The sequence below is a fragment of the Lepisma saccharinum genome, chromosome 29, assembly GCF_977018435.1.
Source record: "Lepisma saccharinum chromosome 29, izLepSacc3.1, whole genome shotgun sequence".
Classification (NCBI taxonomy): Eukaryota; Metazoa; Arthropoda; class Insecta; order Zygentoma; family Lepismatidae; genus Lepisma; species Lepisma saccharinum.
The window spans coordinates 20,599,943-20,616,349 of NC_139257.1; the positions used below are offsets into that span (position 1 = coordinate 20,599,943).

General features: G+C 38.7%; 1 protein-coding gene across 1 annotated transcript in view; it reads right to left on the reverse strand.

Annotated features, from left to right (window-relative positions):
* LOC145981415 (photoreceptor-specific nuclear receptor-like) overlaps positions 1-13,539 on the reverse strand; it is a 142,364-nt gene extending 128,825 nt beyond the window's left edge. Inside the window, exons 1-2 of the mRNA XM_083114652.1 lie at positions 13,412-13,539; positions 3,807-3,922 (exon numbers count right to left, since the gene is read on the reverse strand). Of these exons, the coding sequence (XP_082970778.1) occupies positions 3,807-3,922; positions 13,412-13,539 (244 nt within the window). The remainder of the gene's footprint in view (positions 1-3,806; positions 3,923-13,411) is intronic.
* Between the last annotated feature and the right edge of the window lie 2,868 nt (positions 13,540-16,407).

Below are 16,407 nucleotides of genomic sequence, written 5' to 3' on the forward strand. Positions count from 1 at the left end.
ACAGTCAATATCCCCCCGCCCTTCTCTCTCCCCAGAAAACCAGGCATATCTCTTCGGTCCTTTTCGAACGCCCCGACGCAGTACGTGCAGTTCATTGCATACGTCTCTTCAGAAAGTAGACCGCACAATTTCTGAGAGAAACTTTCTTGGTAGTGTCAATTCGTCTGTATATCCGAAATGCATTGCAGGGACTATGCACTGTGGTATTTGAAACACATCTATAGTGCGTCTCAACCTTAAAAGTCAGTATGGGTTAAATGGAGCGCGGCGTTGACAGATCAACAAACGGAGGCGCATCGAGTAGCTCTTAATCGCTAATGATTGCGACAAATTTACTTCCTTAATATCGTACAGGAAATCTTCAAAATCTATGTATTTGATGCATTTTTGGAAAAACGATAGTTACCTCAAGATTTGCATGTAAAAGTTTATATTTCAACGTAACTATTTAGTACTATTTTACATTTGTATTACATGTGTAACTATTATGCTTTCTTTACCTCGAAGTTTACCAATACTGCGTCTTTTTCCAGCTTCTCTATCCATTGTTAAACAAAGTATGTAACTTACATGCAATCCACAATTATCACACAGCACACTGCACTTCCTACGAAACGGGACACCTGCCTGCAACTGAATTTTAACCTCGGAGGCGCGCAATGAATTTGATACGCGAGATAGCCCGCGTAAACAAACAACGATTCTGCAATAAATAACGGTGCTGTGGAGTAACAATGCATTCTAAAAATAACTTCAAACAATGGTCAACACTTTTCTCGCTTGGTCTGCACGTTTATCGCGACAAACCGAAAAGTTTCTCGCTAACCAACTTTTTCGTGTTACGGTCTGATGATTATACAAAATATCGAATGTATATATACAATAAGTCTCTTCGTAAGCACATTAATTCACTCAGGCGAAGAATATCATATCTACAAATACCATAGATCCCATAGAAAAAAAAAACTGGCGAAGTTGATCAAGCGGTTTGATATTTATGGCTTTTGAAGCATTTACTAGAAAAAAAAATAAGCGTTTTGCAAAATTCCATAATTATGGAAATTTCAGATCACATGAATTTATGACAGGTTATATAATGCCGTCAGTAAAAAGAGCATAAAAAACTCTACAGGATAATGATTTCACTGTTTGAAATGTAAGACTTTTACATTTTGTAAATTTTGTAACATCTGGCAACGCAGCGGTGGTAGAGAAGGACAGAGCTATTGGCAAAACTCATGTATTAGGGAGAGAGGGAAGTACTCCATTTACTTCCACACTGACTTTTAAGGTTGAGACAGACTTTAACGGGGGATCAGTGGGGGAGGGAGGGGCGCTTTTTGATTGATTGAATTAGATCACTTTACGTCACTCTTCTGAAACTTCTGGCTAATCGCGACGATGATGGATGAGTGATGATATGATGCAATTGATGAAAAGACACAAAGAACACCCATGCCCGAGCCAGGAGTCGAACCCGGAACCCCTGGAGTCTGTAACGATTGTTCTGCGCGTTATTTTTCTAGCCATTTTCCTCAACCGTCACAATCATCCTTAAAAAAACCTTCAGCTTTCAGTGTACCTTTCTGCTCGTGTTTCGTTACGATTAACGAGTTTGGTAAATTATAGGTGGGTTTCATGTGACGTCAGGATTCGCACCGCCGCCATGTTTGCGGCCAAGTTGTTTGCCGTCTGCAAGGAAATACCCACCAAGTAACGTTCATTACACCTGCGCCAACTGTACGTTTGTTGCTAGTACTACTGTAACATGTATGACAATGACATTAATGACAATGTTGTGCCATCTGGAAATAGCGGTAATTTTCATGTGTTCAAGCTCTTTGCGCAGTCGACAGAATAAGATATGGAGGAAAAAATCGAAGTTTTTCGGTGTATATCCATATGAACTGGACGGTAACGAAATGAAAAGGGGCCTAAACCTTTGGCCAACTCTAGTTCACATGTGTTTATTTAGTTGATCCAGCTACCTGGAATCAGTTTCTGTTCATATTTTTTAGTGGTTCTGATTCTGCTTAAAATATTTACATCCAATACAGGTTAACTAAGATTTCCAAGGCTCTGCCATTATCGTCTCTGTTAAAGCTTGTTCAAGCTCTGTAATTTAAAATGTTGAGATGCTCGAAAACAGTAATTTCACTCCTTGCTTTAACAATTTGTGATATACCGGCCTCCGTGGCAGAGTTTTCTTTGTGAGTGTCCCTTAATCTACGTTCATCATATCATACTCAGCCTTGTCTTCACGATAAGCCAAAACTGGCAGAAAAGCGAAGTAAAATAAACCAAATCAATCAATCAATTTGGGATACTTTGCTAATTAATATGTTTTAACAAAGCAGTGCTTTTTTCCTGACAGTACGCAAAGCCTTCTACGGGCACCTTTTCTCATGGATCGGATAAAAATTAATAACAGTTTGCGTTAACGAACAAAATATAAATAACCAAATAGAAACGTGCAATTGTCAAGATGACTTTAACTTTGAATGTTATCAGTTTTATATTCAAACTTATCGGAAGTATCAGCACCTTTCTACCAAAAAAAGAAAACAAGGAAACGCTATTGCAAGTATGACTAAACGCATCAGTTAGATCCATTTGTACTAAACGTTACAGAGAAATGTGATACAAGAACTTACCCGAGAGGAAATGTACACTTTGTAATGTTTGTTCTGTTCATTAATGTTGGCACGATTTTATCTCGCCAACTTTCTGATCAACAATTATCGAGTCCCGTACCTTGAAGTGCACCTTCTGTTCTTCGTCGGAAAATTCGAGGATAAACGTGAGTGTTATACAACCGAATGCTGCACAATGTACCATCGTAAACAAGGTTCAATCTCCCGCCCACCCGCATGCATACAAGAACCTGCCTCAATCATGGCTGCTCGATCCCACAATGCAACAGTTTGTGACGTAGGTGAAACACACCTAACAGGTGGCAGTGTAAATGCACGTAACTCCGCCACCTATGCGAGGCTCGGGCAACACCCATCACAAAACAGATATACACAAACGCTCGCTCGTGCCATACATATTGATGAAGTATATCTGTCCTGGAGGAAGCAAACGAAAACAACTAAGATCATTCCCGCGGTAGCTGAGGAAAGAGAGGTGTGTGCGCTGGATAGTTGTAGGAGCATTATTTTACTTGTTCTCTTGCGAATATCACACTTTCGATGGCGTAGGAAAACACATGGACGGAAAGAGAACAGGTTGAAAGTTGGGAAAAGTCGAAACTTTCAATCGATTATCCGCAACTTGAAGTTGCTTTTCGATAAGGAATACATGGAATTCTGTAAATACTGCTGTGTGGTTTTTACGCACACCGCTGGAAATTGGAAAGTATATATGTACGAATTTATTTCTTTGTAAATGCTCTGGCTCATAGCGGGTTAGCGCTATGCTAAATAGCGCGCTTGTAGAGTGAAGTCCTCAGAAGTGCATTTCTCTCTGTGATGGGACAAGAGGCAACTTAGAGCATTTGCGATTGGACCTGTAATGAAAAGATGTATATACGGCGAAGGGTAGAAGTGTAAATAAATTGTACGTACAAGAGATAACTGCGTGAGACGTCATTCTTACAATACTTATTCGTCATATGTTTTACATATCATACCTTAAAAAATTGTTTCCACTTGCAACATGGGGGCAAAATCCATACTTTCTTGTGCATTTTTTTCAGCAACATTGCCGATCCCAACGATATTGCAAAAAAATGCTCGCCTCGTGCGAAACTGTGACTCTTCACCTTAACGTAGCCTTATAAAAAGTAATTTATCCTTACTCACCATCCTTCTTCATGTTGACGTCGATGCACTTCTTGAACCGGCATGCTTGGCACTGGTTCCTCCTGGTAACATCAACCACGCAGTTGCCATTCTCCTTGCAAACGTAGTCCAGGTTCCTGCAGCGACAATCAAACCAAAAATACCGATGTCTTTAAAAAATCCCAATGTTGAATTGCAATAAGATTAAAAGCGATTTAGACTATATAAAACAATACGAGGGTTGGGGAGTAAGTCATGGCAACCCAGTAATAATTCGACAATCTAAGGATATATTAAAAATTTGTTATATACAACTGAAAGAGTATCCATTATGGATATTTTGTTGGTAGGAATCATGAAAGAAAACCCAAGCAACCCTGTGACATACACATGTATTAATGTACAAGTTACAAAAACCTGTCTGACCCTGTGACATACACATGTGCACATGTTACAAAAACTTGTCTGATAATGACAAACCTTCGAAAACCTTTTGCAGAACTTAATACATAATCATGTCTACACATTGCACGATGCGTTCCTTCAGATGCTGGATGTTCTGAATCTTAACTGAGTAGACGAACACCTTTAAATTACCCCAAAGTAAAAGAAAATCTATTGGTCTGGACACCGCGGTGGCCACTCAACGGGACCACGGTGACCGATCCGTGCACCAGGAACCTGGACATTCATTCCTTCGAAAGGTTTGTCATAATCAGACACGTTTTTGTAACATGTGCACATGTGTATGTCGCAGGGTCAGACAGGTTTTTGTAACTTGTACATTAATACATGTGTATGTCACAGGGTTGCTTGGGTTTTGTTTCATGATTGCTACCAACAAAATATCCATAATGGATACTCTTTCAGTTGTATATAATAAATTTTTAATACATCCTTCGATTGTCGAATTATTACTGGGTTGCCATGACTTACTCCCCAACCCTCGTATATTGAACATAGTGTCCTCGATGGCGTAGTGGTAACGGAGCTAGACACACGGAAGCAGGGTTGGCATTTTTTTATAGAAACAGATAAAACCATTTTTTAAAAAAAACGTTTCAAATGTTTTAAACAGTGTTTTGATCAAGAAGAAAAACGAGTTATAAACAAATAAAACGTTTAAAACATAATGCCACAAAGAATTGTTTTCTAAGAATACTAATTAATAAGGAATCTGTTAATTATCCAAGGAAGGACTGTATTTTTAATTATAAAGTAAACGCTTACTCTCAAATCTTGCTTGTAGGTTGTTCGAGAATGTTCAACTAATTCATAGTTGCCAGGCCCCGCTCTATCCACGAGGTAGCTACACTGTTTTCCGAAATAGATTTTATCCTCAATGCAACAAAATATTGACACTAACAACTATGTTCAGTGTGCTAAGTCGGGAACAAAACTGTTTCATCCACTTGAAAAGAAAACTTAGGTGTTTTAATCGTGGCCCACGGGCATTCATCACAATATGTTCCTTTGTTAACTGAATATAATTACATTTTCAGCCACCGAACAGATTTCTGTGCACCAGCGGCGTGCATTCAGGATACGCAAGGTACGCACTGCGTACCCACAACACAGTAAGAAAAAATAAACATTTTTTCGTCTTCCCCGAACATGAAAATTCAACAATTATCGCTCCGAAAGCAGTTCCACAGCAAGAAATTCCGATTTCCGCACGAACACGCTGCTGCCTTCCTGAAGGCAGTCCCGAATGATCCCGATTGTGACTTCGGCACCCACCCGATCCGCGTTGCCGATTTCCGCAGAAAGACGCTGTTTCTTCTGCTTGGTACCCTAGAAATTCGGAAGGTAACCCCATTGGCTCATATCAGCCTCGACCACGTGTTTGGGTCTGCCCGCGCCTACCCTCTCTCCCACTTCTTTCCCGGTTCTAAGCATCGAGGGTACCCAAGATTCTGACAGCGTACGCAGTGTTGACAGTAGTCAACATATTTTTTTCTGGAATGCTTAGCTTACTAGCATTTAGCAGCCACGCGTAGATAGATCACTGTTGGGTTGCTATAAAAATACATTATAAAAAGTGATACAGGAATCAGAGAGGAGGGCAAGAATATGTAGTGATGGAAGATCATATTTAATATACGCGTAAACTATCACATATAAAATATTTATGTGAGGTTAAAGTTACACTAGCAAGTTTTTTTTTCGTATAGGGAGGTGAGGGCCAGAATGAACTGTCACTATGTCGAGGGGAAAATATGTGAACAATTTGCAAGTTTCGCACAATTCTCAGAGTATGAAAGTATCTGTTTATCTCCTTTCGGGATCAACATTTCCTTTGAGTTCCATAGCATGGGTGTTGATTGTTGACCCGACGATATGAATGAATGATAAAAGAAAAACATAATAAAACACAATGCTTACAATGGGATCCCTCCCACCAGACATTGCAAAGTGATGTACGGTAGTTTAGCTTTTGAAGTGTTCTGGGATGTATGCTGACGTATTTTCTACTTGTCCTTAATTATCTCCCTTCTACAAAATACTTTGTCGACTGGCAACTCCGATTCATTCGTCCACAAGAACGCGTGGTTTTCGGGCATAGCGGACCGGACACAACGTACCGTGGGAGGTCGACTTTTGCTTTCTTCTGTCGTGTGAAATTTGCAGCGAGTGTTTCGTTCATATTATTTACATTACAGGATCTCTATTGTTTGTCGGTGCTGTGAAGTGATAAAATAGGGGGACCGGGAGTTATTGATGACATACTGGAGAAGGGATTTTCGGAATTTACGAAAAAAGTGTAAACAATCCGAAATGGAAGGTCTGTTCCTGATTTGGAAAAATTGTTTCAGGCAGGAGTTGTGAAGGATGGTAAGCAATATATTAGGCATTTTGATTTTTTGAGAAGAAGAAAAAATATCTCTACAGAGTGATTGACTGAGTAGAAAAACAGTGAAACTTTATTGTTGGCCTTATTCGTTGGTGTCCTCTGCGAAAGATGTTGTGAAATAGTAGAGGATACTGAGATTTATCAAATTTATTACATGAAATTTGAAAGGATGGAAAATGATTGACCCATTTCCTTCCCGTTCAATGTTCATCGCACTGCATGAAGGAAATAAACAAAGGTGAATTGTTGGACTCTGCGTAGCTACTATCAGAATATATTTGCGAATATAAAATATCATACATATATTTTACCTCGTTACATTTGGATATTGATACAAGGATGAGAAATTTCCCATTATAAAATTGCAGAAAAAAGTTATTTTCTGAATAACATGATAGCCAGGGAGGGGGGGGGAGGTTCTGGCCCCCATGATTCATTTCGGTTGGCCCATGTTGCGTACCCTAGTTTAAATGTCACCGCACGCCACTGCTGTGCACAGTAAAGAAAATGACAGGGACTCAATGAAAATATATCAAATATGAAGTATCAAAATGGATTTTAAACAAGTGTAAAAAAAATGTTTAAAACACTGCGTTTTAAACACTTTTGTCTTAAACATATCAACCCTGCACGTTGAGACAGGAATTAAGAGTGGAAGCAGTGGAAATGTCTCTAAGGCCCACTTTAGACGAAAACATTTTCCTTAGCATTTTCCTTAACATTTATGCCATGACCAAAATGGTACCGTGTAAAGTGAGACATTTAATGGAATTTCTCAAGGATAGGCTCGGTCCGAATCATTTCTCTTAGCGTAACCAATCAGAGGCGAGCTCTAGGTCACGAGTGCAGCTGTAATGGCGGCCGCGCGAGATTTAAACAATGTACCACTTCACATTTATAAAAGCCGATAACTATTCAACCGAGAGGAATAATGTTTCCTATTAAATGGTTTTAGGTATAAATCAATGGCGCTGCTTAAATGCATGCTTTATAGCCTTTACTGTACACGTATGGAAGAATATTTTAGTTATTTCAATTGTAAACAACGATCTATTATAGATGGTGTAACTCGACGTGCCTTTCGTGCTGTATATATTATACATTGTAATCGCAAAGGCTTACCGAAATGTTACATGAAATGCTTCCGTGTAAAGTACTATCTGTTATAAGATTTTTGGAAGCATTTACGTAGCATTTATACTATAAATTAACAAGTTTAAAAACAAGACGCTGCAAATAGCTGTTGCGCATCTCGCACCACATTTCCCCACTCCATTCTCCCCAGCGACGTTGGTTCACAGTGTTGCAACCTGGAGGGAGCGGAATGGTCTCAGGATTTTCAACGAAATTTGTATTCGCTTTTTCCTGGGCTGTTTTCTACCTGTCGGAGTACAGAAATTCAGCTCACCTTTCGCCAAAGATTCTTTTCCTTCTTTTAAAACCTGGCCTCCCCGATGGTGCAGTGGTAGCGTCGTCGCCCTGTAATCAAGGGATCCCGGGTTCAACTCCCGGTGGAGGCACATAGTGGTTCAGATCTCACTATAACTGTAGGTCCAGTCCCGATTAGCCTTACTGTGCATAAAGTGGACTTAAAATAACAAATGAATCCAATCCAATTCTTTTAAAACTTGAGAAACCATCCATTTAGATACTCCCGTGGCGACGCTTGTGGACTCTACAACCTTATACTTAAGTTTAGGTAACTCCTTCTGATTTCGCAAATATGTTGCCACATTGTAAACAATTTCTCTGGCCTGTCCTCTAAGGGGCTTTCCAGAGCAGATTGTGGATTTCGTTGGACCCGGCATGATTTGATTTTTGCATTTCAAAAATATGCAGCCAAGAGTAAAGAGCAAGAACATTTCAGTGCTTTAAAGAAGAACACAGGCAAGCGTGTTATCAGATTGCCTTCTCGTAGTGATTGTTATACGATAAACAAAATAACCCCCACCCCACTCGGCTTTAAAAAAAAACAGGCCACTGCTCGATGTCAAATTCAGAAAATGAAGTCATTCGCCCAGAAGTTTCTCTTCGTTATAAACCTTAACGCGCGTGCGTAATACTACACTTTACGATCTGCGCACCGCAAGCATTTTCAAAGACCGGATTAAATCAAATGAACCACTGATAAAACTGATATGAGCCGGCACGGTCAGTCCACACAGTAAAAATAGTTTGTCATATTTGTTTTAGCTTAATTTTTCTGAGTTGGCATCACTTGTAGTCTCAAGGCCAAACCAGTACGTAGAAGAGTGGTGGGGAGGATGACGTAATAGGAAGTGCTCCGCAGCGATCTGCGCATATCGGGACTTAACTTGTCAGGCTATAGCAAAAATGTTAAAGGAAATGCTTTCGTCTAAGGAAAGTATTGAAAAACAAAGGGAACGAAGCGAAGGGGGAAAGAAACTGACAAACAAAGGGAGAGGGAGCGAGTGGGAGCAAAAGAACCGAAGGGAGAATGGTAAAACATAATAGAGAAGGAAAAGAAAGGAATATGGATAACTAAGAAACAGAGGGAGAATGACAGAGATAAGAACCGGAGGGGGAGGAGAGGCAGAGAGAGAGAGAGAGAGAGAGAGAGAGAGAGAGAGAGAGAGAGAAAGATAGAAAAAGAATAGAAAAAGAACAGATGGAGGAAAAATGTAAGAACGAGAGGAAAAGGAAATATATACAAATAAAATAAATAGATCAAGAGAAAAAGAACAAAAGAGACAATAAGAAGAGAGAACGAGATATTTATCACACAAGGACAGCCCACCAGCCCTATGAGATGAAATTCTGTGGCGACATCACTACTATATCTTTCTATCCCTCTGCCCGTGTACAGCTGACCGCTCAGGAGAAGATCCCTGACGGAAGTGAAGTGACGTAGCAGCAGGCGACTCCACTATTAGGGTCGGGGGTGTGCACCCTGAGTGAAAAACACATGTGGGCTCGCTGTAACCGGTGCAGCGACGCAAGTCGTTTAGGGTTAACAGAAGTTCTCTTTTACCCGGACAAATCCTGTTTTTCGGGTACTAAAAATGCTCCGGGCGGGTTTTTAGAAAAATTTGGAAATATCCTATTTTTGGGGGGTATAGACAGCTGCTTATCTTCAAGATTAGTAACAAAATGTTATTTGTAAACAATTGTTAATTTTGTTTCCGTTTTCAATTTCAAAGTAAAGAAATACAACACTCTCAGTTGCAAGCGCAAAGAAAATAAACTTTTCTTGCAACAAAGAAATTGTTGGACTTTTGCGTCTCTTCTGTTGTCACCGCCGCGCCTCGTGAGGTTTTGATTTCAAACCATTTGTGACATCTACCGCGGCTCTTGGTGAGCATCAAGTTTCTGACAATAGGTAAGAATATGCAATTCGCCGTGGCTTACTTTGATTTGAGTTTCATGACAGAATTCAGAAATAAACAGTATTTTTTTAATGCCGTGCTCTTGTTGTTACATGGCAGTGGAGAAGTGAAATTCTGTCGATCAGCGATCTGAACCATGCCAAAATGCAAATGTGTTTTCAGTGACGTCTTACAAGAACGGTTTCCTGACTTTAGGCCTGGAAGAAAAACCTCCGAGGTAGAATGTCAATTTATGTTATTCTTTTAAAGTAAAAGACCAAGCTTCACAACCGTATATTAGGAGCATAGTAAATAAATATTAGAATATTAAGACATTTGCCTACAATGAGGCCTATTATTAGTTATACGGAAAAGGTGAAAAATTATTTTACAGGGGTGTGTGTGATCTATAAGCCCACCAAAACACCAGTAAGCACAAAACGTGTGTCTTCGTCTAAAGTTAACAACATTTTGCAATCTAAAAATGCCTTCTTTTTTAAAGTTTGTCATCTGGTAACCCTAAAGTCGTTGCCGTATATTCTTTTAAAATTCTTTGAAATGCAGTCTAAATAATGCTCAGGATAAGCAATGCAAAAGTATTCTGGCCACTGAAAGAAAAGCAGCAAACTGTTGCTGCGGACACACACTCTGCGTGATTGACGCATATCAACTCTCACGCACTTCGAAAAGCCGCAGCGGAAGGCTTTCTGCTACCCCTAAAATCTGCAAATGGACCGATCCTTTCTTTCACCACCGCTCCCCGTCCCCCTCGTTTGGGGATCTTCTCGTGAGCGGTGAGCTGTATATGTGTGTGTGATTCTTGCCTAATCACACGGAACTGGATATCCAGTTAGCTTGCGCTGAACTGGCTACCTGACCGGAAGTGATGGCTGCCTGGCTGACTGGTTTTGAGGAATATAATGTTCTAGTTGCTACTGGCTTTCCTCGACTGTATTTTGTGGAACAGCCAATCAGAGCCAAGTTTGGCCATGTGAAGATAATCTGTGAGTGTGCAAAGGAGAGTTTTTTGTCTGTGGTTTCGGAGCGTTGGCTGTTTTTGCCTCGATAAAAAAAAGTAAACAGGTGACGTGCGCAGTGCATTTGTGTTAAGTTCATTAATATTTAGATATTTATGCAAAGCGATGAGATGTGTACGTGACAAATATGATTAGCCGAAAATGAAAATCAAGTGTATTAAATGTTTTATTTTATTTTATTTTTGTGAATGAATCCTGCGAATCTCATGTATGGATATGCAACCCCGAGTTCATTAAAAAGCTTGTTCGGTACGCATTGATTACCATAACTTTCTCGAGCCAATTTCTAGTCCATACTTTTATTATTTTAATAAAAGCATAAAGCAGTAATTCTCCTACAACATTCTTAATATTGCTTGTCCAGCTTTACAGATTGTCTGCTCTGTGCAGTGTCTTATAGGAACAAAAGTCTGTCGACATGTACGGTACGTATAACAACAACCTATCGTGTGAGGCGAAAACTAGCAAATGGCTAGCCAGTCCAGCGCCAACTAGGGCATTCCTACTGGAAATCAAGTTACGAGTGATGCGGGCTTAAATTGTCTTGATAATTTCTCCCTGTTTGGGTATTATTTCACAGCATAATCCTCGCATCCTGTTTTCTCAGTCCGAAAATTGGTTTGTAACCTTTTGTTGCGTAAGCGTCAGACAACGAAACCAATGATAGCGGAGGAGAATCATCGGACACCGAAGATGAAATTTTGTAAGTCCGTAGTTCGCAACACTGTAGTTAATTTTCTCAAGTGTAATATTTAGATATAATGCACAAGTTAATAACAACTAATGTGTTAACTTTTTCAGACCGGAAAAATGTTCACTAAACTGTCAAGAAGAAGTAATGTCCATCGATTTGGATAATCAACCTTAACGTGTATTCACGACAGGCAGGTATATAGAAATATATTTCGGGCGGCGGGGGGGGGGGGGTACGAACCAAGTGTATCAAATTAATGATAATAATAATAATATTATTAAGTATATTAAATTAATTAAAATAATTATAATTAATAAAAATATGAATTAAATATTCAAATTCATTAATGTAGTTTTATTATGTTAGTATGTAAAAAGACTGCATAAGGATAGTGATATAACAGCACGTACTTAAGTTCGGCAAAATTTGTAAAAAGGAGCAACTGCCCTGGCAAGAAATTAATGTCAAATAGATAAAGAATTGAATATTTATTGAATATCCAAAAAGGATGTTAGATCCAGTTGACGAAAAGTAAAGTTTCTGGTAATATTTTATGCATGTTAATATAAGTAGTAATAAATCTTGAATAAATCTTCTTTGGTACTGACATTCAAAGTCGTATGATCCCAACCAATGTAATCCTTGCTTTCCAATAAGTTCGGTGAAAAAAAAATAACAAGTAAATTTCCATTATTAAATGTTAGTTATTTTATTATTTCATTCTTTTCATTATTTAAGTTTAGTACTTAGTATCCTTGATTCATGAGTATTTCGTATCTAGGGTTACCAGATCGCTATAAGGGAAATGTAGGACATAATGTCCCAAAATGTAGGACTTTAAGTCAAAATGTAGGACACAAAACATTCACAATACATAATACACATTTCTAGAACATGTTAGAAAGTAATTTAAAAATTACAATTTTCAGATTTAAAAAAAATGAATCCTTAAAAGTAAAATTTACAAAATTGTATTTAATTATACACAATACACTTCTTAGTACTTGTTTCAACTGATACTTCTCAGAGAAGTCAATATTTATTAAAGTTTCAGATTTAATCAAAATATATATATGAGACACTGAACAGTCAAACTCTGTGAAATTATACTGAACTCCAGTACCAAACTTTCTACAGACTTCGTTATGCTGCTGGTAATAAAAGTACTCTCTCATTATGACCTGGAATGGTAAATAAATATTCAGCAATTACCATAACTTGAAATGGTTCCAGAAGTTTCATCTAGGGTAGTTTTTAATTCAATAGCTTTGTTCTCTATACCCCCTGTTTTAAGAATAGGAAACCTCTTGTTCCATCAGTATAAACCCCAAGGCAAGAAATTCCACTTAGACACTGAGCAGTGACATCATCAGAATGTGGTCCCAAAACTTTGTTCATTAATTGCTTCCTTTTTTGTTCTACCAGAAACTTTTATGTTCTTTTTGGGCAATGGCTGAACCAAAATAAATTCCACTATTGAGTTTGGGAGCGCAGTCCATAGACTTGACTTGCATAATTTCGCTTTGTTCAAGTGAAACAAGTATTTTCATAATTAATATTATGTGACGCTCAAAATGTAGGACTTTTATGATATTTTTCAAATTCCTCCCGGACGTCGGACATAAGGCTAAAATGTAAGACATGTCCGGGAAAACCCGGACGTCTGGTAACCCTATTCGTATCGAACCCAGGACGCTCTCGCTACGAACACTTACCGGCGAATGCTCCTCTTGAAGAACCCCCTGCAGCCGTCACAACTGGGGACGCCGTAGTGCTTGCCGGACGCCTTGTCGCCGCACACCTTGCACAGAACTTCCGGCTTCTTCTCGGAGGCCATGTCCATTGCTGCTGGGAAAGAGAAGTGCAAATGGGTTATACAGTGCGTTCGAAAAGTCCCCGCACTCAAAGTTTGAGAATTTTTTCCTTATAATTTATCGAACTTGCCAACGTAATGAATACATTTGTTAACTACATCTTGAAATACACAAAAAATAATTTGTAAACTAAATGTCTGAATCTCTGAAGTCGGTAACGCACTGAGAAGACGGCAAACCACTTTCCCCGTTCTCTACCCCTTCCCCCCTCCCCCGCAAGTAAACTATTGGGGGCCCCCTTAATAAATATATACATATATAGAGATGATGCCAGAGTGGGACGCACGTACCATAGTCAAATCATCCCTCCCCCCCCCCCTCAGCTGTACAAGGAATTAACTTTTACCCAAATATTATTACTTTCAAATTTGTGTTATCGACTTATACAAATATATCACATTAGTGGCTTCTCGAAACTAAATCCGGATGGCCTGAATCTATGAGAATAACTGGAAGAAGAATTTGGAAATATTTTCTCTTACTTCAACACCAGAAATCTCTTTTGGAGGAGGGGAGAAGCTTCACGCAGCCAAATAATTTGTCCGTGATCCTTTGTATTTTTTTTGCTTGAAACATTTTTTTAAAAATATCAGGTTAGATATAATTGCAGAGATAGCCTATTCAAAAAATACTAGGACTCCCCGATGATGTAGTGCTAAAGTTCTTCCCTTGTAACCAAGGGGTCCCAGGCTCGAAAGCCGGTGGAGGCACATAGTGCTTCGGATTCCACTTTAAATTGTAGGTCCAGTTCCGATTAGCCTATCTATGCATGAAGTGGACTTAAAAACTTAAATTTGTAATTGAATGCGCCTTCAACTGCAAAACTCGAGAACATCGAGAAACATTGTACACAGCAGAAACAACAGAAAATTAAGGAAACTTCACGTAATTGGTGAAATTTCTTTCGAAATATGACCAATTACCACAAGAACATTTCAGACGTGCAAAATACAATGAGATTCACAATAATTATCCACGTTCTGAAATTCAAAATGAACTGATACAGCCTGTGTCATACAGGTAAAGAGAAACGATGACAAAATGGCTATAGCTATTAAAAAAAAGTAAAATTAGCTAAGTCCAGAGATTTACTAACTTTACGATCAGTTTCAATATTTATTTTCTTTAAGTTCGAAACTTATTTTACATTAGGGTAACTTCGGTGAATAACGCCAGGCGGGAAACAACGCCATTTCAAAGTTTCAACTCTGAAAGCATGGACGCATGTAATGTTAAGGGGTGACTCAACGTTTTGCGATAAACAATGGTGCCTGGTATCATTGCTGATAATAACGGTTGCCATTGTCGAGCCTTCATTTAAGAGAAACACTTTGAACAGTGTAGACGTTTGAGTTGCGTTTCGAGGAAAAAGGGTCCACATTTTCATCGCGCCGACAAAGATGAGTGTTTTTCTATTGTAGGATTAGATTTTAAATGTTAACAATGTTGTACGTACACAATACGTTTCTTACGTAAGAGAATGAAGTGTGTACGGTTTTCATGGTCGGTGTCGTAAGTTTAGAACAGTTGGTTAAACTGCAATCTGTTGTTTTGGGAAATAACGCCATCATCGTGTCGGGGAATAACGCCACTCAATTTAAACTCAGATTTAAGGAAATGTTGATTTCGAAAATAGGTTTATCCTTGCTCAGTTACTTTCGAGGCGTACAGATATTTATTCTCGGTTAATTTCCTCTTTCAGATGGCGAGAAAATGTAGAAATATACAGGCCAAATGGTCAGTAGATGACTTTAGGCAAGCTATGGCAGCCGTCAAACAAGGAATGAATATAGCATCTGCTGCACGTTTGTTCCAAATTCCTCGCAGAACTTTGAGGGACTGGGTATCGCGAAAAGACAAAAAAAGACATGCTTTTTCTAATAACTTACTACAGTAATTATTTTTCCTAGTACAGTTTAGTAAAGAAAATGTGAATATTTTATTTGTAATTAAGATAATGTGAATGTTTTACTTGTAATTAAGAACATGGCGTTATTACCCGACAGGTCTGGAAATAACGCCATTTTGCATTAACACAGAATTTCGTATTTTATTGCTTTCATTATAACAGTGCAATCAATATTTTATTATTACACAATAGAGGAAAGTTCATTCTCCTAAACATGTAAGTTTCATGTTCCTAACAATAAAAATGTATGAGTTATAGAACAAAATGACCAATTGGTGGCGTTATTCACCGAAGTTACCCTATAGATTATTTTGTAAATGAACGTGATTTAAGAAAACAGCACAACAATGTTTAACATGCAACAGTTAATGTTCATTGTTGAAGCTCGTTATGAAACTACATCCAAAAACTGACGACCAGACACGCATAATAATTATATTGTACTACAGCTTCAATATCGAATTTCCATTCAAAAGTGGAGAGATGCTGGCAGCTGCGGAAGAGTAAGCAAGTTTTTGAATTTTATTATTTTCAGTCGCTTTTCTGTAATTACTGGCTAATAGCGACGATGCGAATTTAGTGATGATGTGATTACATTAAAGAAAGGAAACTTACAAGGACACCCATCCCCAGATCTAGATTCAAACCAGGGACCTTTATTATGTTCAAAGATGTTTGTAAAATAGACAAACCCTGTGGCCAACAGGTCTTAGAGTGCCAAAGCTGTCAACCAGAGTTCAGTTAGATGGCGCCTAGTGAACTCATAGAGTCCCATCGCCTACTGTATACAGCTTCATAGATTACATTGCAACAGCTATTTTATCTACTAGTTATATCCTGTGTGTTAAAGTTTGTGCTAACAAAATATCACACACAGGATTTCCCTGAAGTAACTTGGATTCTTGCTGTAACACGATTATACCTTGTT